The sequence below is a fragment of the Chrysemys picta genome, chromosome 5, assembly GCF_011386835.1.
Source record: "Chrysemys picta bellii isolate R12L10 chromosome 5, ASM1138683v2, whole genome shotgun sequence".
Lineage (NCBI taxonomy): Eukaryota > Metazoa > Chordata > Testudines > Emydidae > Chrysemys > Chrysemys picta.
Window position 1 is genome coordinate 65,040,093 of NC_088795.1, and position 24,756 is coordinate 65,064,848.

General features: G+C 41.7%; 2 protein-coding genes across 24 annotated transcripts in view; both read left to right on the forward strand.

Moving 5' to 3' along the window:
* On the forward strand, positions 1–22,758 carry LOC135983659 (uncharacterized). Its single transcript, XM_065596496.1, has 2 exons — positions 1–13,617; positions 14,580–22,758. Exon 2 carries the CDS (start codon positions 19,393–19,395, stop codon positions 20,503–20,505), a length of 1,113 nt encoding a protein of 370 aa, XP_065452568.1. The 5' UTR covers positions 1–13,617; positions 14,580–19,392; the 3' UTR covers positions 20,506–22,758.
* RAPGEF2 (Rap guanine nucleotide exchange factor 2) overlaps positions 1–24,756 on the forward strand; it is a 326,588-nt gene that overhangs the window by 56,592 nt on the left and 245,240 nt on the right. The window lies entirely within an intron of this gene.

Genomic DNA, 24,756 nt, shown 5'->3' on the forward strand with positions numbered 1-24,756 from the left:
CTCAAAGGTGCCACAGGACCCTCTGTTGCTTTTTACAGATTCAGACTAACACGGCTACCCCTCTGATACTTTTTAATTAACAGTTCTTTTTATGCAGGTCTAAAAACAGGTAGGCTGCACCTGAATTTATTCTAAAACACTGAATTTTATTTGCACCACTCGAAAGAATGGTCAGTGTGTCAAAATGAAACTTGGAAGATAATTTTATTTAGACATTAAAAAAAAAAATTCTAAGTGTATGCCTTCAGGATTAGATGGTAGAAGAGGGAAAAAAATTAGGATATTGACAGCAATTATAGAAATAGGATCCAAGGGGTCTAACTAAGTTTTGTGAAGATGTTTTGACTGCTTGCTGTGTTGTGTCAGAATTTGGAAGCATTAACCATTTTACTACTGGTTTGTTTAGATAATAGGTTATGTTCCCGGAGCATAGGAGAAAACACATCTGGCCCATCTTATCTGATGATTTTGGTCAGATGTTACTCCATGGGGGGGCCCTAAGCAGGAATATTGTTGGGGGCCTTCCCCGACACAAAAAACATATATTAATAATTAATAATAGAGGAGCCCACTTGAGCTGCTTGGGGTCCTAAGCAATTGCTTAGTCTGCTTATGTCTAGTGCTGGCTCTGATTTTGGTAAAACAACCATTTAGATTGGCAGTATAGAGTATGCTGGAGGTGGTTAGCAACAAAAGAGTTGACTATAGATTTCAATGTACCAAGCAGATTGACCATGAAACTTAAGAAAAGTGTTTTGGCTAATAGGGAAATCATAGCGAACTGCAACATATAGTGCATTTCAGTTCTCTAAAATACATATTTTTGCACATTCTCTTTAGAACCAAAACCCACGTGTGTATTTCAAGAGTATCACACCTGTTTTATTAGCAGTGCTGACTTATGTGCACAGACTCTGCTAGTTTTATTATTTAAGACTTATTAAGCACAACAAAAATGTTTCACAATATAAAAGTAAATATTATACTTTCTATAGAGTGTGTACATACTTATGTTCACTTCACTAGTGGTGGCTGGCCTGCTGGACCTTGATCTTTTCTCATTAGGAAGAGTAAAATAAATCCTCCAATAGTTTTTATTCTTTATTTTTTGGACTAGTGGAGGAAAAAAAATGAAGTGTTTCTTTTCTTTAGAAAAGAAGATCAAGTGGATGATCTAAGGAGCATTGTTGGTATCTACCTACTTTCTTGTAGAGAAGAAAAAAATAATGGTCCACTGTTTCTAGAAGGGGGGAAAAAGTTGCAGAGTGGCCATTGGTGATCCAGGTGATCTGTTTCTAAGTAGGCTAGCCTTGTTAGCACTTGATAATATTTGCAACATAAAACAAAATAATTTGTAAAAGTTTATCCGCCTAGCCATAAAATGTAGTCTCCTGACCTCCCCACCATGATGTCGAAGAGAACAATAAATGAGTTGCATGTCAAGAAAAAAAATACCTCAGAGATGGTGAGTAGAATGATGCAAGGCTTATGTTAAGAGAGGAGAACATACTGAAATTTTCTGTAATAAATCGGGGACTTTGTAGTACTAAACCTGAAACTAAATTTTCAGTTACTTGGGCAGAAAGAGGGGGTAGCATGAATTGAAAAGGAATCAGATTCTGTATCCTTTCTATGTAGGGGTTAGGCACTTGCTCTTAATTAAAAAGAAAAAAGATTCCTGTTATATGACATCTACTTCATAGCATTTCTCATCATCTGCAATCCACACTGTGGAAGAGTGATGTCTCACAGGTGAACAAAAACCATTCAGAAGACACCTGTTTTTGTATGTTGTAACTAGATTTGAAATTTTTTGCATAGGAATGTTATTTCAAGAGAAGCGCAATAGCTGTTACAAACCAGAATTACAACCTCAGCTCTAACTATTGGAGTAAATATATTTAATTCTGGTTTTATTTAAAGGTTGAAAAATTTAGTATAGTGTTGTTGTTTTTTTTAAAGAAAATAATTAATTTATACAAACAATTTAGGTGGAATTTGCAAACATTTGTGATCCATCCTCCTTGTGTGGCTATACCAGAAGGACCACAGGAAACACTGGATGCGGTTTAATTAGGCCACAACTTAAACTGTCTGGGAGTACCGGGCAGATTAGTGTTCAGTGCAGGTAAATCCATGATAATTTCAATATTACCTGGGGGCTTCTGTCAGATCCTGCCCCCCTTTTCCATCTTGGTCCCCAGCCAACCGAGTCCTGGAACCTTACATCCTCCCCTTGAATGAGGGTTAAGGTGAGCTATACAAGGTGGGGCTTGGCTACCTGCTGTGCCAGTCATGGGATTCCCTCCTCCCCCCACCCATTTCTGACCCTTTAACAAACATCTCCTTTAAATCTTTACCAATCCATTTATCTGAACACTGTATCCCTTTCCTGTGAAGCACCTGCACTGGACATCTGCCACACACTTACCTAATGAGTTGTGACATCATAGCCTAACTCCTGTTAAATAAATAAATTAATAATAATATATGGAGATATCCTATCTCCTAGAACTGGAAGGGACCCCAGAAGGTCATTGAGTCCAGCCCCCTGCCTTCACTAACAGGACCAAGTACTGATTTTGCCCCAGATCCCTAAGTGGCTCTCTCAAGGATTGAACTCACAACCCTGGGTTTAGCAGGCCAATGCTCAAACCACTGAGCTATCCCTCCCTCCCCCCGTTGCCCCAACTACACCCCCTAAAATCACAGTGATGAAGGCAAAAACACCCCACTCTGCCTTGGCCAATCTATCAGTGAAGGAAAAATTACTTCCCAGCTGCCCGAGAAAGGAGTGGCTAGTGCAGGGGTCGGCAGCCTTTCAGAAGTGGTGTGCCGAGTCTTCATTTATTCACTCTAATTTAAGGTTTTGCGTGCCAGTAATACATTTTAACATTTTTAGAAGGTCTCTTTCTATAAGTCTATAATATATAACTAAACTATTGTTTTATGTAAAGTAAATAAGGTTTTTAAAATGTTTAAGAAGCTTCATTTAAAATTAAATTAAAATGCAGTCCTTCCCCCCCCCCCCGGCCTGGTGGCCAGGACCCGGCCAGTGTGAGTGCCACTGAAAATCAGCTCGCGTGCTGCCTTCGGCACATGTGCCATAGGTTGCCTACCCCTGGGCTAGTGTAATGCCCACAGCAGATCCTGATCAAATCTGGTATTTCTTTATTTATAAGGATGGGAGTGGGCGCTGCTCTGCTTGGTCTGGATGAGAAAAGGCTTTTCCTGCCTGGATTACATCTATATACTTTCTCCTCCCTTCTGGTCAGACCACCTGGGGGGATGAGTCAGTGTCCCCATGCTGACCCGCTCTGCGGGAGGCAGCCTGTCCATGTTTCTCTACCTCTTAAAGAGGTAATCCCTTTATCCCAGCAAGCCAGATAACAGCCCCCACACTTAAGGTGCTGTCATTTCTACCACAGATACAAATGAAGCATGACAGTAATGTTTGTGCACACTCTTGTGTATTGTTGAGTCATCCATATCCAGAACAAAAGCACAAACTTTGATTTTGTGACTAACCCTGATTACTGCATATTGTGCCTTGTTCAGGTGGGAAAAACCCTACAAACAGCCAGGAAACTTGAGATTCGCCATGAAGACTTTGCCTTCTAATTTTTGTGGATGGGGTTTGACCCCTTTGGAACAGGCAGTGGGTAATCATAGAATTGTAGGACTGGAAGGGACCTTGAAAGGTCATCTACTTCAGTCCCCTGTACTCGTTGTAGGACTAAGTATTATCTAGACTCTCCTACTTTGCTGGCAGTGTGAGATATGTGAATCGGAGCTTGGGGTTGCTGTATAACGATCGAGCCACCGTGTTAATTTCAGATGCTCTGTTCCCCATGGTAGAATGGCTGCCATAGTCTGTGCTCCCCCAAAGTCCTTTGGGAACTTTTCATTGTGTAGTGGGGGAAGTGAGTCCCCCTGCCGTCTTCCATTTCTTGGGTGCTCTGTTTGATGTTGCCCAAATTCTTAAGTTTACATCTGGAGGACTAGTTTGGTGGTGCTGGCTGGTATTGCAACAATTTAAAATTGTTTTTGATACTAGATAGAGACTTTTGTAGAAGTCCCTATCAACAAAAGGAGATGGAAAAAGTTGCCCAACAGAGTTTTAAAATCTTCTTAGTAAAATTGTTAAGTTACATCCTGCCTGATTCTAACAACTGTTAGGCAAAAGTTTTAAGAATAGCATCTAAAAATTGTCCTGTAATATGTGCAACTGTAATAGATATGCCTTTAGTTGCAGCAGGATAAATGACCACTTCTATTTCTTAACTTCCTTTATCTCAACATTGTGAGTGATAATCAAGTTAAGATTCTGCGTCTGCTTAGTTTAGTTGTAATTTCTGTGAATAGGTAGGTGTTTATTTGTAAACTCTTGTTGCCTTTCTCTATAAAAATGACTGTCAAAGGGGAAGACTCCATTTTGATGATATCAGCATTCTGTTTTGTTTCTATAAATAACTTAAATGTTGTAGGGTTTTCTGCTTTCATCATATGCAGGAGATCTCTGCTGTTCAGTATTAGTGGAGTAACTCAATACTGCTTGGATTTATCAGATATGTATGAAAAAGGACATGAACAGGTCTTCCTGGGTTTTAGACTTGATTTACAGTATGAAGCTATTGTATTCCAAGATTAGTTATATTTTATGGATGGGATCAAATTTGTATTTCATCTGGAACTTTTCATGCCTTCATTTTTAAACTGCTCTTAAGAGCCTTATTCCCTTTGAGAATGCACAACATCATGCATGCATTACTACTTTTTTTTTTCTCTTTGAAGATGAAAATCTGGGAGGGAGAGGAGAATCTTCTTGATAGCTAATGTGCAAAATATAACGTCTCAAAAATTACAAAGCAAGGTGAAGCAATTAGCATGAAGGGAATAGGACCTTCATGTTTACAACTTGTATTCTTAGAAGGCCACTAAACATTATTCACACATTTATTTTTCTTAGTATCTCTATTCTTTTGCATGCAAATATCAACTAAAGCTGGGGAGGAGACATTTGCACTACTGATGAAAGTAGTGAAAAGTCATGATTCACTTTTACCAGTGAGTTTCGCATTATTTTTTGGCATTGTGATAAATTATTTAATACTGCATCTGCAGCAATAGTAGGACTGCAGACCTCTGCTTAATAACCAGATCAATATCACCAGCATTTGTTATTTTGACAGCTGAAAATACAAAATTGATAGGTTGTTCTAGTCTAATTAACATATAAAAATGAAAATATGAGCAAAAAGTCCAGAAAGATGTCTACGTATTCTGTTCAATCAAGTGACGTAGAGTACTACCAGAATTACCGTCATTGCCTCTAATGTAGCTCATCAGATTTCTAATTTCTAATTTTAAATGACTGACTATAAATTGTAATTACTCTATTTTTCTCATTGTTTTGAAAACATGTAATTTCTTTAACCTTTTTTCCTTGATGAGATAATTTTTCTGGAAAGTAGCAAAAAGACTGTTGCCTGCTGTTTTGAAGAGCAGGTGATAGAATTTTGTTGTTGTTTTTATCAGGACCCTAGCCTGAACAAACTAATCAATCACTTTAAAAAATATTGAAGACAGACATTAAGATTTGGCAGTTTTTCTCCTAGCATAGAGAGCAGCTCTTTGCAAAAGAAAACTATGTAAAGAAAGTGAGAAGTTTCAAAACTATCAGTTTTTATTGTGTTTGTAATATGTCAGATTCTAATAATAAGCAGATTTTTTTCAACAGACAAAATACAGATATGTAGTGGAGGTTGGTAACTTGCATAATATGGCAAGTATGGCATATAATGGCTTATGTAATAAAATACTGGACTGCTACATGAAACTGGTAGAAGATACCCATTTGTCAAAGTATAGCTGCAAAACAGATATTTAGCTCTGTATTATATTAAAGCATTTATCTGAGCTTTAGCTCTAAAATTAACCACTGTACACAAAGATTGATTTTAACATGGCTGGAAATCATTTAAATGAATTGAGTACTTGCTGGAAGCTCTGTCAGTCTATACATATTAGTATTGTATGTGTTCACGTCATTGAAATAAACTTTAAAAACCAAAAAGTCTAGTCTTTCTCTGAAAAGATGACCTGAAAACATTAATCATTCCATGTGCAGTATAATGTGTGTACATTTGTCTTGTTTGTGGCCTACTCTAAGCCAAACCATATATGCATTAACCAGCATTTTCACCTGCTGCATATTGGAAGTCTTATTACATTTCTGTGTGTGTTTATAAACTTACTTATATGTGAAACATAGTGAGTTCCAAAGTGGTATGGCTACAGTTAAAAAGAAATTATTCAGGCTGGCCTGATGAGCTAATCAATATGATTTGACTATCTGGAATGAATTGATGGCAGGGGGAAAGGTTTGGAATGTGAGTCTGGTCCCTCATTCAAATAGTTGGCAGAGGGTGGGAGTGTTGTGGAGGCAACACATTTGTTCCTTAAAAGTACGTACTCTTCCTGGCCCTCTTTTGTGAAAAATGTGAAAAGTAGCCAGTCAAACACAAATATTGCAAAACACTCGATAAATATTGAGTTTAGTCTCAGCATTGAAGAAATTCAGAGTGGTGTAATGACTGATTTAGGAAGTCCTCAGTAGAATTAGGAATAGAACTCAAACCTCCCTTTTATTAATCACAAAAGCAGCTTTCATCCCCAACGGGCATATTTGAATCATCATAACTTCCATAATTTAAAAAAAATCTGTTTTTCACAATCTTCTGTTGTTGGAGAAATATGTAATCAGAAATGCTGCTTCATTTCCACCTGCTAACTTTTAATAGCAAATTGAAGATATTTTATAAAATATATATCATTTTATTTCATAGTTCTATTCTGTGCTCTGCTTAGAGCCCCCGAAAGGTCTGAGGTAGGGTGGCCAGGTGTCTGGTATTTGACTGGAAAGTCCAGTCAAAAAGGGAACCTTATGGTGTCTGGTCAGATCTACTTACAGGACACCCAATATTCCGGTTACTGCGGGGGGGGGGGGAGAGAGGGGGGCACAGAGTCATCAACCCCGCCAGTCCCTACTCAGCCAGGGCCGCCACCTACCTGCATTGGGTGGCTGCAGCTCCCAGCCCCAACTCTTCAGGCGAGTCCCTCCTGACCAGGGCAGGGACGGGGGGAGAAGGGAAGAGCAGCGAGTGACCGGGGAGAACGGGGCATGGGGCCTCAGGGGAAGAGGTGAGGCAAGGGAAGTTCTGGCATTTCTGCTGGAGTGTCCTGTATTTTTATATTACAAAGTTGGCAACCCTAATCTGAGGATGTTTCAGAACCTTTAAATTGTGCACATAGCTACCCAATATGATTGTAAATTTATTAGTGTTGCCTGTGTGTTCTCATTCCCTTGACTGCCATTGTTTGTTGTACTAGTTTGTTGTCTTAAATTGGATTGTGAGCTTTTTGGAACAGGGACTACATTTTCTTTGGGATTCATACAGCCCCTAGCATAGAGGGGCCAAACCTTGATTGGAGCCTCTGGGTGACACACAGCAATGCTAAAATTGAAATAGTTCTCTGTAAGAAGACTGTGTTCCATTGTTGTAAACTGAGGATGCCTTTTGCTGGAAAACGTAAGTATTTCTAGAGCAGCTTCACAGGTGATAGTGCCACTGTAAACTGGGCATAGGCATGTATAAGACCTTTTCAAATCCACACTATTGAAATGTCTGTGCCTGTTAGTGTTGCCACCAGTGGACTTTCACTGGTGCACAGAAACTTGTTTGACAGGTTTTCAACTCCAACAGTTATTTGGTCTTGAAAATATAAAACAAAGATTGAATAAGGACTGGGAATGGCTGAGCCATTACAAACATTGAATCTATCTCCCCTTGTAAGTATTCTCACACTTCTTATCAAACTGTCTGTACTGGGCTATCTTGATTATCACTTCAAAAGTTTTTTTTCTCTTACTTAATTGGCCTCTCAGAGTTGGTAAGACAACTTCCACCTGTTTATGCTCTCTGTATGTGTGTATATATTATCTCCTCAATATTTATTCCACTCTATATGCATCCGAAGAAGTGGGCTGTAGTCCACGAAAGCTTATGCTCTAATAAATTTGTTAGTCTCTAAGGTGCCACAAGTACTCTTGTTCTTTTTGCGGATACAGACTAACACGGCTGCTACTCTAAAACAAAGCAGTTTGTACTAGCAAAAGGGTTAAAATGTTACTTTTTGGCTTTAAATCACTCAGATTTCCCCTTTCTAGATTCTTTCACAATGGGGTGAGCACCGTAGGCTTCTAATTTTGAGGACTTCAAAGGTCAACTCAATAAAATATCAGGTCTCTCCTGATTTGTGTGGTATGGGGTGTGTGTTCAGTAACCCTCAAGATGCTCCCTAACTTTTTCTCAATGTCCATTGGCCAATAATATTAGCCCAGATACTGTATTACTTTACTTTATCCTTCTGTTTCCTTGTTAAAAGCTTTGGTCAAGTGTAAAACTTGAATATAGTTTATATATTCTTGTACTTACTCATAGTTGATATGGGGTCCACTTATGAAAGGTCCTGATTCATATTAAAAAGTGGGATTGTTTGGAATTGATGCATCTGGTGTTTTCAGGTATCTTTAAAATGCTGTTGTACACATTGAACCAGTGTGACTAATGTAACTTAGTTTTGTGTACACAATCTTCTGAAAGATGTTGGATTTTTGTTGTTGTAATGTCAGTCTTATGTAGTAAGCTTTGCTGGATGCTGGGAAATTTCCATAAAATTATTGCATCCATATTTTCTACTTTTTAGTTCTATTACATTAAAAAAGAACTCAATTTTTATTTTTTAAAAATGTACCTTGACCTTTACTTGAGAAGATTGGAAGATGGACTGTAGAAACAATAGCAATCACATCTTATATAGCAACATCCTATTTATAGGTGGAAACAGCTGCATCCTCTGCCTCTACATGTAAGAAATCCTATTGTTCTCAAATCATCAGGTTAGTATTACTGTGGGAAAATGTAGGCCCATTAGAGGTATTATTAAACAATTATTTTTTTTAACACACAAAAGGGAAGGGAGGGTGGGGATCTTTTTGATTGTGCTCTTAAAATTGAGTGTCAAAATATTGTGTAACTTTTAGGCTATCTGTGCTAGTGAACTTGCATTATGATAAAATATGGTATTAGGTTTATTAGTGAATTACATTTTGTTCTTCTCAATTTCTTTTTTGTGTTGCATCACTCTTGGGGCTGCTTGAGCATATCATCTTCTGAAGAAATGCTCCATGTCATTGATGTCCAATCTTTTTAGTCCTCAGAATAAACATATTAATAAGGGAGCTGCAATCAATACTTTGGAGGCAGATTCATTGCCCTGTTGTGCTATCTGATTGGTGCAAAGGGAGTGCCAGAGAATGGAAACCACCTATAAGTCCATTATTTGGAATTCCCGTGGTATAGGGGAGTCCCTAGCAGGCATACAGCCAGCATAGCCTTAACAACAGCTCAGTCTGTTTCCTATGCCTTCCCACTACATCTACTGGTTCAGGGAACATGTGTGGGTTGATGGAGGTGGTGTGGCTGGAATTGTGTGGTGCTCCAGAGTTTTAATTCATAATTAAACACGTTGTTTCTTATTACACTTTATCTCAGGATCCACAAGTCGGATATCCCTCTTCAACATTCATGCTATGCAAGTTGAGAAGAGTAAGAATTTACTACATTTAAAATAGTGGGGGAGAAGAATCTTAAAAGAGTAAACACATTCTTGAAAACAAACACCCCAAATGCTGCAACTTTTAAATGAAAGAAGTGCTAGATAGATGCAGTTTATAAGTTTCACATGATACACAGTGCTGTAAAAAAGATACTGAGTAAAAAAGCAATATCTTATTATCAATACACAATTTTAACTCTGCCCTCATAGGTGTGCCAGCCTTTCAACATTCCCTTCTTCAAATTCCTCCCATTAACCTGCATCACAAACAGACCTGACTTCCTTACATCCTCACACCAGTCCAGCTGAGTCATTAAAGTAAAGCTATATTAATATGTATTGTTTATTTGGATGCCTCAAATTTTAGGCCTGATTTTGCAGGAGTGGTGGGTATGATAAGTGATCAAAACTTCTGAATCTTTGGCCTTAGATGTCTACTTTTCATAGATTGAAGCCAGAAGGGACCATTCTGATGATCTGATCTGATTTCCTGCATAACAGAGGCCACAGAATCTCACCCAGTAATTCCATTTGAGCATATCTTTTAAAAAGATATCTGATTTAAAGACTTAAAGGGATGGAGAATCTACCACATTCCTTAGCAAGTTATTTTAGTGATTATTTACACTCAGTGTTTAAAAACAAAAGCCAACAACCAAAAAACAAACCTTCATTTCTAGTCTGAATTTGTCTAACTCCAGCTTCCAGTCTTTGCATGTACATCCGACAAAGTGGGTATTCACCCACAAAAGCTCATGCTCCAATACGTCTGTTAGTTTATAAGGTGTCACAGGACTCTTTGCTGCTCTTACTTGTAAATGGTGACTAAATCACTTCTTAATCTTCTCTTGGATAAACTAAATAGACTGAGCTTCTTTAATTTCTCACTACAAAGCATGTTTTCTAGTTCTCAAATCATTGTTTTCCCTTTCTGGAAAATGGGCATAAAACATTCTTTAATAGTATATTTGAAATGTGGCAGAAATAAATTTTGTTCAAAACTCTGGGATTTCTTCTCTACAGTTGATTTCAATCATAATTTTGCTTTAGTGTAGATTTTTTGTTGTTGGCATTTTTATGGCATTTGAAAATCGTCTTGGGATAGAGCTGTTGCTTCTGCTGCTCTGAGTTTGTGGACACTGTTATGTGTAATGGCCAGGTTTAAATTGGCATTAATTGTATAATATTTATTCTTGTGCCTTGGATCTGATCACAAACTGAACAGTTTTAAACTTTTACTAAGCAGTGTGCTGTTGTCATTTCGCCTACAGAATGTGTCTACAGTACTTGTATCCCTTCATTCAAATAAGTATGCTGTATATTTTTTTGAGCTGGTTTTTAGTTATAAATGGGTAGAGTGAAGCAAAAGATATTTTGCTATTACTAGAAGCCCTCCTTATCTTCTCATTTATCGAGTTTGATGTTTATCTTGCTAGAAACCTAGTTTCAGTTTAGTAATTTTGGTGTTAAACTGGTTTGTTTCACAGATTCTCTGGTAAATAGAGATTAATCTCTGGTTCTTGTGATTGTATTAAACTTGCTCTGTTCTTTGGTCTTATTGTAGGATTGGCTAATTATTAGGACATCTTTGTGCTTGTTCTTGAAAGGATTACTGTTTTTTCTCAGAATTCAGAGGGCAGAGTAGGAAGCAGTGGAGCCAACCAGATGTCCAGTGAATGAGTGGGGGCTAGCCCTTTGGCAGCATTTATTCCACCTGTGTAAATTGGTGTAAAAAGCTCTATAAACAAACTATTGGCTATTGTAGAAGACTGCTGGCCTGCAGTATAGAGCCTTCTAAGATTAGAAAAATTGTGCTACTGAACAGTAATAGTTGTGTGTGTGTGTGTGTGTGTATATGTATGTATATGTATGTGTATCTATCTATCTATCTATCTATCTATCTATCTATCTATCTATCTATCTATCTATAAAAAATATAAAATACAAGCAACTTGTTTTTATTTTCCAAATAAGTGTCTATTGTCTGTGCTATATCTGTTATCTGGCTTTTCGAAGGTTCATCCAGTGGAGGACTATTATGAGCTAGTGCTTGCTTATGTTTAAAGTCTTGTCAGATGCAAAATATTTATGGTTACATTATATTTGTGATCACTTCAAAAATATTACAAAAAAGGTTATTAAACTTGCTCTTCCTGGCCTTTCTTAAACACAACACTCTGGGTATGTCTACACCACTCATATTACAGCGTGACCATGGCAGCGCTATGATGTGGGCAGTGTAGACATGCTTTATCACCAGGGGGAGAGCTCTCCCAGCGATTTAAAAAACAAAACAAAACAAGCAAAAAAACCTACCCGAACGAGCGGTGGTAGCTTTTGCTCCTGGCGATAAGGTGCTGTCTATACTGGCATTTTTCAGTGCTAAAACTTTTGTCGCTCAGGGAGGTGTTTTTTCACGCCCCTGAACAACAAAAGTTTTAGCACTGAAAGTGGCAGTGTAGACATAGCCTCTGTCTGAGACCTGGTCTACACTAGAAAGTTTTACTGGTATCACTGAGCTGGGTAGGAATGTGGGAAAAAAAATCACACCTTTAACTGACATGGCTGTGCTGGCAAAATCCCTAGTGTAGATGGTGATTCTGACTAAAATGATCCTTTTGGTAGTATAGCTTATTCCATTCCGGTAACGAGGAAGATTATACTGCCAAAAGAACTTTTTAGCCATTATAAGCTGTCTCCCCTAGGGGAATTGGGCACGTGTAGCTATGGTATGTCTGTATTTGCAAACCTTTCAAGTATAGACAAGGTCTGAGTCAAAACTTTGTCTTCTAAATTATCATATGGGTTCAGATGGCAACGTAACACTCTTTTGTAAGTAAATGAGCTTTCATGTGTATCCTTTTGTACATCATTTTTAATTTTTCACTCTGAAGTCCTCTTCTCATTACTTAAATTTTAGCAAAAAGAACGAGGAGTACTTGTGGCCCCTTAGAGACTAACAAATAAATTTTAGTTTCTAAGGTGCCACAAGTACTCCTCGCTCTTTTTGCTGATACAGGCTTGGTCTACACTATGACTTTAATTCGGATTTAGCAGCGTTAATTCGAATTAACCCTGCAACCGTTCACACAATGACGCCATTTAATTCGAAATAAAGGGCTCTTTAAATCGATTTCTGTACTCCACCCCGACGAGCGGAGTAGCGCCAAAATCGATTTTAGCATTTCGAATTAGGGTTAGTGTGGCCGCAATTCGATGGTATTGGCCTCCGGGAGCTATCCCACAGTGCATCATTGTGACCGCTCTGGACAGCAATCTAAACTCGGATGCACTGGCCAGGTAGACAGGAAAAGCCCCGCGAACATTTGAATTTCATTTTTGCCCAGCGTGGAGAGCACAGGTGACCACAGATAGCTCATCAGCACAGGTAACCATGCAGGCTGATAATCGAAAAAGAGCACCAGCATGGACCGTACGGGAGGTACTGGATCTGATCGCTGTATGGGGAGACAATTCAGTGCTAGCAGAACTTCGTTCTAAAAGACGAAATGCCAAAACTTTTGAAAAAATCTCCAAGGGCATGATGGAGAGAGGCCACAATAGGGACTCAGATCAGTGCTGCGTGAAAGTCAAGGAGCGCAGACAAGCCTATCAAAAAACAAAGGAGGCAAACGGTCGCTCCGGGTCAGAGCCGCGGACATGACGCTTCTACGCCGAGCTGCATGCAATTCTAGGGGGGGCCGCCACGACTACCCCACCTGTGACGGTGGATTCCGGGTCAGGGATAGTCTCATCAGCTACACCTGAGGATTCTGCAGATCGGGGGGGAGGAGGAGGAGGAGGACGAGCTTGCACAGAGCACCCAGCACTCCGTTCTCCCCAACAGCCAGGATCTTTTTCTCAGCCTGACGGAAGTACCCTCCCAACCCTCCCAAGCCAGTATCCAAGACCATGACCCCATGGAAGGGACCTCAGGTGAGTTTACCTTTTAAAATATAAAACTTGTTTTAAAAGCAAGCGTTTTTTAATAATTACTTTGCCCTGAGGACTTGGGATGCATTCGCGGCCAGTACAGCTACTGGAATAGTCTGTTAACGTGTCTGGGGATGGAGCGGAAATCCTCCAGGGACATCTCCATGAAGCTCTCCTGGAGGTACTCCAAAAGCCTTGCCACAAGGTTTCTGGGCAGTGCAGCCTTATTCCGTCCTCCATGGTAGGACACTTGACCACGCCATGCTTGCAGCAAGTAATCTGGTATCATTGCCTGACAAAGTCTGGCAGCGTATGGTCCCGGTGTTTGCTGGCATTCAAGCAACATCCGTTCTTTATCTTGCCGTGTAATCCTCAGGAGAGTGATATCGCTCATGGTAACCTGGTTGAAATATGGGAACTTAATTAAGGGGACAGAGGTGGCCATTCCTACTGGGCTGTTTGCCTGTGGCTGAAAAGAAATCCTTCCCTGCAGTTAGCCAAGCGCAGGGGGGGGGGGGGGGGGGGGAATTGGCCCTGAGCTTTTCGCATTTGGCTAGCAGGGATCTTCCCTGTTACCAGCCATGCGGTGGGGGGAGGGGTACAGCGATCATCCAGAGAATTGGATGGGGGGGGGGGGTTAGTTTGTTTTCTGCTGCTGCTGAATGTTAACAGGAAAACCGCAGCACTCAACAGGCTTTGCTTGGTATGTGGGAAAGGAGGGCGCAGAAGCCGAAAGACAATGGCTTACCATGGCCGCATGCAAGCCGAATTCTGTTGCCCGGACCTGTGATCTCTAGCAGCAAAGCCACAGGCCCTCAATATTAAGAGGCAAAATGCGACCTTGCACATAAATCACATGTGCTATGTAATGTGAATAGTGTTGGTCACCGTGAAAGAGTATAAGCATTGTTCTGCAAAATGTATCTTTTTAAAAAATTCTCTCTTTTTTTTTTCCCTCCCTACAGCAGCTGCAAATTCTTCAAGCCTCCCTCCTCCGTCCCGAAGGCTATCACAGATAAGGCGTCGGAAAAAGAAGACGCGAGACAAGATGTTTGCAGAAATCATGGAATCCGCCTGCAGTGACAGAGCTCATCTGAATGAGTGGAAGGACACGGTTTCAAAGTATAGGAAAGAAGCCAGTGAACGTGAGGACAGGAGGGACCAACGTGAGGACAGGAGGGACCAATGTGAGGAGAGGAGAGACGCTCGAGATGAGAGGTGGCGGCAGGAAGATCAGAAGAGGCAGGATGCAACGCTGGGGCTGCTGCGTGAGCAGACAGACATGCTCCGGCGTCTGGTGGAGCTTCAGGAACGGCAGCAGGAAAACAGAGTGCCGCTACAGCCCCTGTATAACCCCCCCCCTCCTCCCCATGTTCCATATCCTCCTCACCCAGACGTGTAAGAACGCGGGGCGGGGGGGGAGGCTCCGTACACCTTCCCATTCCACCCCAGTGGACAGCCCAAGCAAAAGGCTGTCATTTTTTAACCTTTTTTTAGTGGCCTTTTCCTTCCCACCGATCCTCTTCCCAAACCCCACCCGGGTTCCCTCCCTCTTTTTATAATCTGTTAATAAAGAATAAATGATTTTTAAACGATAGTGACTTTATTTGGTTTGAAAGCAAGCTGGGGGAAGGGGAAGGGTGGGTTCCTTACAGAGAATGAGTCAATAAAGGAGGCGGGTTTTCATGAAGGAGAAACAAACAGATATTTCACACTGTAGCCTGGCCAGTCATGAAACTGGTTTTCAAAGCTTCTCTGATGCACAGCGCTTCCTGGTGTGCTCTTCTAATTGCCCTGGTGTCTGGGTGCGCGTAATCAGCATTTGCCTCAGCCTCCCACCCCGCCATAAAGGTCTCGCCCTTACTTTCACAGAGATTGTGGAACACACAGCAAGCAGAAATAACAATGGGGAGATTGGTTTGGCTGAGGTCTGAGCGAGTCAGTAACGATCGCCAGCGACCTTTTAAAATGCACATTCTACCACCATTCTGCACTTGCTCGGCCTGTAGTTGAACAGCTCCTGACTCCTGTCCAGGCTGCCTGTGTATGGCTTCATGAGCCATGGCATTAAGGGGTAGGCTGGATCCCCAAGAATAACTATTGGCATTTCAACATCCCCAACGGTTATTTTCTGGTCCGGAAAGTAAGTCCCTTTCTGCAGCCCTTTAAACAGAGTAGTGTTCCTGAAGACGCGAGCGTCATGAACCCTTCCCGGCCAGCCCACGTTGATGTTGGTGAAACGTCCCTTGTGATCCACGAGTGCTTGCAGCACCATTGAAAAGTACCCCTTGCGGTTTATGTACTGGGTGCCCTGGTGCTCCGGTGCCAAGATAAGGATATGGGTTCCATCTATCGCCCCACACCACAGTTAGGGAATCCCATTGCAGCAAAGCCATCCACTATGACCTGCATAATTCCCAGAGTCACTACCTTTCGTAGCAGCACCTGAGTGATTGCTTTGGCTACTTGTATCACAGCAGCCCCCACAGTAGATTTGCCCACTCCAAATTGATTCCCGACTGATGTTTGTCTGTCTGGCGTTGCAAGCTTCCACAGGGCTATCGCCACGCGCTTCTCAACTGTGAGGGCTGCTCTCATCTTGGTATACTGGTGTTTCAGGGCAGGGGACAGCAAGTCACAAAGTTCCATGGAAGTGCCCTTACGCACGCGAAAGTTCTGCAGCCACTGGGAATCATCCCAGACCTGCAACACTATGCGGTCCCACCAGTCTGTGCTTGTTTCCCTTGCCCAGAATCGGCGTTCCACGGATAGAACCTGCCCCATTAACAACATGATCTCCAAAGCACCGGGGCCCGCGGTTTGACAGAATTCTGTGTCCGTGTCTGTGTCCATGTCCTCATCACGCTTGTCGCTGCGCTGCCGCTGCCTCCTCGCCTCGTTTTTCTGGTCCTGGCTCAGCATAAACTCCACGAGAACGCGCGAGGTGTTTACAATGTTCATGACTGCTGTCTTGAGCTGAGCGGGCTCCATGCTTGCCGTGGTATGGAGTCTGCAGTGTTCACCCAGGAAAAAAGGCGTGAAATGGTTGTCTGCTGTCCGTTGCTTTCATGCAGGGAGGGAGGGAGGGGTGAGGCTGTACCCAGAACCACCTGCAACAATGTTTTTTTGTCCCATCAGGGACTGGGATCTCAACCCAGAATTCCAATGGGCGCGGGAGACTGCGGTAACTATGGGATAGCTATGGGATAGCTATCCACAGTGCAACGCTCCAGAAATCGGTGCTAGCCCCGGTACTTGGACGCACACCACCGAATTAATGTGCTTAGTGTGGCCGCATACATTCGACTTTATACAATCTGTTTCCCAAGTCCGAATTATATAAATTCAGATTAATCCCCTAGTGTAGACATACCCACAGACTAACATGGCTACCACTCTTAAATTTTAGTTTATTTGTTACTGAAGTGTGTTGTTTTGATTCTTTGTTGTTGTTGTTGTTGACCGCAAGAACAACTTGTTTGCGAGCCTTAATGTAAAGTGTTTTGTTCACCACACTGACTTTTTTAAAATGGTTGACACTTACATTTTAATTTTGTGTTCTTTTTCAAAAGAGCCAGGTCCACACTTAAACAGCAAAACATGCTCTAGGAGTGGTGCGGATAATGTTAACAGCCTAAGTATAAGTGCTTTCCATGTCTGTTAGGCTTTTCTTTGTTGGGTTGAATGGAGAAATTTTTTTTGTCAGACAACCAAATATTAACATTTTAGTTGCCTATTTCCAAATTATCAGAATATTTTCCCCTTTGATCACAAGCGCCATGAGAGTGAAATCTGAGATATTCCTTTTGTAGGAAAGAATTTCTATCAAAGTTTCAACAAAAATGTCCTTTCAAATATCAGTGGAGAGCACACAGTACACATCTAGGAAATTCTCCATTAAAACTAGGTAAGACATTCCTCATATTTCTAAAATAAAAAAATCCACCCTTTTAAAAAAAAATTGGCCACCTTTCAACTGGAGTTAATGTAAATCATATAAATAACTGAAGCAGGAAAGCTTTATAGAATACTTTAGTTTGGAAAACACAACCTTAATGTTCGGAGTTAATATTCCACTGAAAAAATGCAACTAAATTTGGAAAGTATGACAATGCAGAGCTTAGTCTTTTTTGTTCAAGGTCATCTGTTTTGGTATAAAGTATTATTTTTTTAAAAGTTTTGTAATGAGTAGGTAGGGATAGATCCCTCCATCAGTTTACATGAAATGCAGTTCTGAAGATATACCCCGCTTGTTATTCCATTTGTTACTGCTCTCTTCTAATGCCTCCTCTGTCTTCCTATTGCTAGCTGTATCAAGTTGACAATTCTTTTCCTGATTTTTTTTTTTTTAAGGCCCCCATTTCTGCTCTGCCTATGTCTTTCCTCTTGTTTCATCCTATTTTTCCCTCTCATAACCTATGTTCCTCTGAAGTTGCTAGTGAAATAGTGATCCTGGTTCATCCTCCTTCCTCTTGTTTTCAAGCCTGCTTCTCTGACCCTTAGTTCTGAAGTCCCTTTTTCTACTGGTGGAATGAGCCATAATTGAAGTCTCTCCTTAACACATTTTTTTCGTGTGGCCTTTGAGTTAAACCCATCCAAAAAAGGCAGTGTTTAACTGTTAAAAAAGTCTGCTGTGCTCTGAGTTGACACCATCAATTTGTCAGAGTGCATTTTGTTACTGAAAGAAAGTCTTTGTCTGAATTTGCATTTGTGATCCTTTGGGCAGGGACTACGCCTCCTTTAATATTTTGAACAGCGCCATGCACAGGCATGTTGAGACAACTACGTAGCAAGATACATTCCATACCTTGAAATCGTAAAACCAAAAGGCGCTATAGTACACTTCTCAGCCTTCTGGCTAAGAGAGGTGAAAACATTATCTAGTTTGTTGCAGTTCATTGCAGTGGGCAATTTTTGCCTACGACTCAGTGTGTTGTAAGTTAGGAATGAGTTGCATTAACAGTATTGTGTGAAAAGGCTTTAACAGTGGCTGCCTACATTAAATTTCAGTCTAGCCAGACCATCACTTTCATAAGCAGTAAATTTAATTAAATTCACACCTAAAATGTGTGTGACACAGGAAAAACTTTCTTCTCAACTGTCAAATAAGCTTTGGGATAAAGGACAAGGTGTCCAGTTCCAAAGTAAAGTGTTATCAATAGCTTTTTAAAGCCCAATCTGTCGAACACACTTATTATATTAATAGGATGCATACATCTGTCTGTAATTATCAAATATTTATTTTCCAGCTTTTTCACTGAAGTATAACACTGCTCTACAGTCAAAATGCTTCTGAAATAAATGTAGTCAAACTTTACTAATTCTGGGTCACTGAGAACGAAAATGATGCTTAAAATTGTTGATTGGCTCTAGTTTTCAAGATATGCTATTGGGTCGGTATATATGACCCTTGACTTGGGAATGGCGGAGGATAAGTGAGTTATAAAGGGAAGGGATCTCAATTTAAACCAGAAATGACTAAAATACATCTTTGACTGGATCTAGGAATAAATCTATGACTGGGTTTGGACAGTACTTGCTTTTTAGGCAAAACAATGAATGATGCAATCTGAAGCTGATATTGCGTCATACATGATATGAATTGCATCATGTTATTCCTAGAAGTCATGGATGATGCAAGCATAACGAAGCTTACATCACTCTGCTGAACAAATTGCCCTATATCAGCTCTAGAAATCATACAGTGTCGTGCTCTCTTATTTGTCAGTGTTTGATTTTGCAAAGGGACACATTTCTGTTTAGCCAAAGTGAGGAGAGATGCCTCGTACTTCTGTGAACAGTGCAGATAACTTCTGCTATGTTTGTGGTGAAGTGACTTTTGCATCACAAAAGCGCAGTATAACCACTATGGTTAAGAAAGCCTATCCCCTTTATTTTGGCTGCAAAATTGGAGATCAGGACAAGAGGTGGGCCCCACACACATGCTGCAACACTTGTGCAACAAATCTTGGCCAGTGGTTGAACAGGAAAAGGAAATCTATGCCTTTTGCAGTGCCAATGATTTGGAGAGAGCCAACAGATCATACCAGCAATTGTTACTTCTGCATGGTGCCTCCAGTTGGGAAAGGTGTGTCAAAGAAGAAAAAGTGGACTGTGCATTATCCAAACATTCCATCAGCTATACTCCCAGTACCCCACGGAGAAGGACTGCCGGTTCCTGATGCACCAGAATCATTCTCGCTTGAGTCAGACGAGGAAGAGGATGAAACTTCTGGTCCTGAACCATCAATGTCACAGGACCCCCATTTTCTCCCATCCTCCTCCTCTGAACCACACCTCATAACACAAGGTGAACTGAATGACCTTGTCAGGGATTTGGAACTACCCAAGAGTAAGGCAGAGCTGTTGGGCTCCAGACTACAGCAGTGGAATCTCCTCGCAGGTGATGTTAGAGTTTCCATGTTCCGTGACCGTCAAAAGGATCTTGTCCCATTCTTCTTCATGGAAGGTGATCTTGTAGCCTGCAACAACATCGATGGTGTGATGGCAGCCCTCAACATCGTTCACGATCCAGATGAGTGGAGACTGTTCATTGATTCATCGAAGACGAGTCTTAAAGCTGTTTTACTGCATAATGGCAATGTTTTGCCATCAATTCCAGTTGGTCATGCAGTCCATATGAAGGAAACCTATGACAACATGAAACAAGTTTTGAGGTGCATAAATTATGACCAACATGAGTGGCAGCTTTGTGGCGATTTGAAGGTTGTTGCTCTCTTGCTTGGTCTGCAGACTGGATACACAAAGTACCGCTGTTTTCTCTGCGAATGGGATAGTCGTGCAAGAGATTGCCACTACATCAAGAAAGATTGGCCACTCCGACAGTCATTGGAGCGGGAGGAAAAGTGTTCCGCATCCACCACTTGTTAAATCAAGGAAGATTTTGTTACCACCCTTACACATCAAGCTGGGTCTGATGAAGAACTTTGTCAAGGCCATTGATAAAACACAAGCAGCTTTCAAGTACCTCCGTTTCCAAGGTTAAATGAAGCTAAGATAAAGGAAGGTGTCTTTGTTGGGCCTCAGATTCGTGAACTTCTTCGAGATGATGCAGTTGACCATGCACTGCGTGGCAAGGAAAAGACGGCATGGAAAGCCTTCCAGTTAGTGGCAATAAATTTTCTCGGAAACAACAAGGCAGACAACTACAGGTTGTTGGTGGAAAACCTCCTCAAGGCATACAAAAGCCGTGGTTGCAACATGTCACTAAAGATACATTTTTTGCACTCTCATCTAGATTTTTTTTCCACCGAACTGCGGAGCAGCGAGCGACGAGCACGGCGAGCGATTTCACCAGGACATTGCAACAATGGAGAAACGCTATCAGGGCAAATGGAGCCCATCAATGCTTGCAGACTATTGCTGGACAGTGCCAAGAGATGCTCCAGTTAATGAATACAAGACACAAGCCAAGAAGCGCCTAGTAGACACTGAATAGGACTAAACTATGTACAGAATAGTTTTTTGCCTTTTTGTTTCATAATAAATTTGATTTATATAACCCTTTTGCTGATTTTTAAAGTGTTACAAAAACAGGACAGGTGAAATATTATCATGTAAAGCAACCATAAACACATGAAAAGACCTAGGTTTACAATTTATGATTCAAACTCTACTATCTACACAATATACATAGACATAAAATGTAAAAATTTAAATATCTTAGAAACAATAGCCACTCAGTTGTTTTAATTGTCATATTTGAATTCAGCACATCAAAATACATAACAAATAGCACATTTTATCTCTGAAGCAGATGACTTCTCAAAAATTGTAGACCAGTGTAATTGGACCTGTTGTGTACTTCAGTGGCTAATATATTTGAATTGCACACAATGTAAATATGTAACATAAACTAGTAAATAGTTAACTGCTTATAGACCAAAACAGCTTGGTTAGCAACTGTTGGTTTAGAGTCCAAGTTAATAACTTCAATGAGCATTCATGCATTTAATCTGTAGTTAAGAGCTCTGTCGTGAGCCATTCCAAAAATATCTTGGCTTTGTTTTGAGGAAGAAACTTTAAAGTTTCCAATTCATCTGAATTGCAATGTTTGATTCAAGAGATCTGCCAAAATGAAAATCCAGGGTAAATTTTTGTATATGAACAATAAACTCTCAGTATTGCATGTTCTGTTTCTAATGTTTTTAATGAATTTAGGGTTTATAGCTAAACTCTGATCCCGTTGGAAGTCAATGAGAGGTGAGGGACTAAAGCCTTATCTACATGAGAAAGTTGTATTGGTGTGATTTAAAATAAATGTAATTAAACCAATGCAAAAACCTGTGTAGCTACTCTTATTTTGGTTCAAACCAGGCTTTTTTAAGTTTAGCTCAAATCAGTGAGAAATCCATTTATGATAATCAGATAAATTACTCTTAAACTGAAGTGAGCTTCCATGCAGCAGTTTATGCTGGTTTAAATAAATTGATTTAGAAAACAATTTAAAGTTTAAACAGATGCAACTTTCTCATGTAGATAAGGCCTAGTTCCTATGTACATTCTTGAAAATCTCCACTCTGTTGTTCATGCAACATGTTAATTTGATTACTCTGAAAATTGAAGCAATGGATATTAGTCACATTGCTTAATGCACTACTGGAAGGCACTTGATTACTATGGTAAGTCCGGTTTAAGAACCTCTATGAAATAGGTACAGTGTTCTGTGGCTGCTCTAAATTACAGCAGAGAACCACATCCTGAGGGATTTCTGCACCAAAAATATAAAAATTATGACCATGATATTTTAAAATTCTGCAAATTTTATTTGTCAGTAAATAAATGTGGCTCCAGCATGGCAGTGGGGAGCACAGGCCACTGGCTTCATTGAGGTGGGAGATCACCCTGAAGCTTCCCTGGTAGAGGAACTCAGCAGTGAGACCATAACACAGTGCAAGGGCTGGCCCTGCCACAGAAACATCTGCACCGGGTGTGGGTGGACAGGCTCAGCCCAGCAGGATCCAAGTGTGGAGGGGCTTAGTGTGGGGGATCCAGGTGTGGGGTGAGAGGTTTCTGTTTGGGGCAATCTGGGTGCAGGTGGCTCAGTGGGAGATCTGAATGCACAGGGGCTTGTTCCGGGTGCAGAGGTACTGGGACTCTGCAGGGAATCCAGATGAAGGCGGTTAGGGCTCAGCAGGGAAGGGTTTGGGTGTGGGGAGATGAGGCTCGGTGTGGGGGGGTCTGGGTGCGGGGGACTTGAGAGGGTGGTCCGGGTGCAGCTGGTTGGGGCGTCTGGGTGCAGCTGCCACAGAAACATCTGCACCAGGTGTGGGTGGGCTTGTTGGGGTGTCTGGGTGCAGCTGCCAGAGAAACATCTGTGTGTGTGAGGTCTGGGGGGGGGGGGGGGGGGTTCTGGATGCAACTGGTTGGGGCTTGTTAGGGGTGTCTGGGTGCAGCTGGTTGGGGCTTGCTAGCGGGGTCCAGATGTAGGGGGGGGTAGGGTTTGTCCGGATGAGGGTTCAATGGGTCTGCTTAATGGCAGAGCCCCAGCTGCTGCCAATGGGACGCCACATGCTGGGCTCCTGTTTCACTCTGCGATTCCCCTATCCCCTCCCCTTCCCCATCTCATCCCCCTCCCCTCACTCCCATATTCCCCTCCTCCTGCCCTATTCCATCCCGCCGCTTCTTCCCTCCACCTGCTCATCCCCCCTTCCCTCATTTCCCCACCACCCATTACCCAGCCGCACCGCGGGCACTCACTGTTGCACAGAAAGCAGGAAGGCTCCGAGCACACAGAATGGGAGTACGACTGGCACTAGGATCTAGAAGGTGGCATTCAGCTGCAGAGTCAGCGGAGCTGAGATGCAGCCTTCTTCAACTGGGAAACTCTGCGCTTGCAGTGGCACGTAACCACCCATGTGCATTCTGATGCCTCACCTCTGTTTGGGGGGGGGGGGGGAGCAATTCTTCCCCCCCGCGGCGCCCCCCCCCCAAAAAAAACCTGCACCCATGGTCATCCTTTCCTCCCCTGCATGGCTTCCCTGCCATTTTCTGCAGGGAAGCCCAGGAATTCTGCGGGAGAAGGCGTAGGGTGGGGTGGGAGGATTCCTGCGGGCCCATAGTTCCACAGAATTTCCTTAAAAATAAGCAGATACGTACAAATTATGGTGATGATTATTTTTAAATTTAACTACCAGATTGATTTGCAATGCAATGTCAAATTTGGTTGAATATTTAAGTAGGGCAGAAGACAAAATTATCCCCTTTATGATACTAGTTAAAGTTTTTCCAAGTTCTGGATGAAACTAAGACCCTGGTCAGAGGAATAAACTAGTAGCCAGAAGTAGATAAAAGGTCAACATCCTGGCAAAAAGACCCATCCCCCTAATTTGTTCTGCTATTGTGAAGGATACTGGAAATTCTAACACACTTCTACCCTGGGATTTAAATTTAACGTTCCATCTTTCCCATTAGTGGATCTTGAAAATGTTAAATTCCGTGACCATCAGTCCCATCTTTGTCTTCTCTCACCAGAGCCTCCTGGCTGCTGAGAGTGATGAGAGAACACATGCTACCCTCCCACAAAGCCTCCTTGCTGCTCCTGGCTCCATTCCTATTGCTTTCACCCAGTCTCTGATTTTTGCATTGGCCTCCTCTACAAGTAATTTCGGTGCCTGACTCTGCTGCTCTATTATCACCATCCAAAAAAATCACACAGCACCCTAACCACCCAAAAATCGTATTATTGGCTTAAAAGTCACAAGATTTTTAAAAAAAAACCTGAGGGGGTTCCCTTTGGGTTGGGAGCCTGTACATTCTGTTACCAGCTTTGCCCGTTACTTTGGGGTATACTCATTTATTAGGGGTACTCTTCGGGTGGGGGGATTCTGTACTTCTATCAATGTACTGCTTATGTCACTTACGTTCTCATATGGAGCTCTATTTCTCTGTGCTGCAAGTTCCCTCCCAATGGAGCTATCCTGCAGGACCTAGATTCCCCAGGGCTGGGTTCTTCCAGCCCCAGAATCAGGTGCACGCTCGCTCACTCACTCACAAAGTGCATCTGAAAGGACCAGGTTAATCAGCACTCCCAAGCTGACCCCCTATATGTCCCTGGACTCAGTAGGCTGGGTCGAAAAGGACCTCCAAGCTGTCACCGTCATATGCCTTGGGCACCTCGAG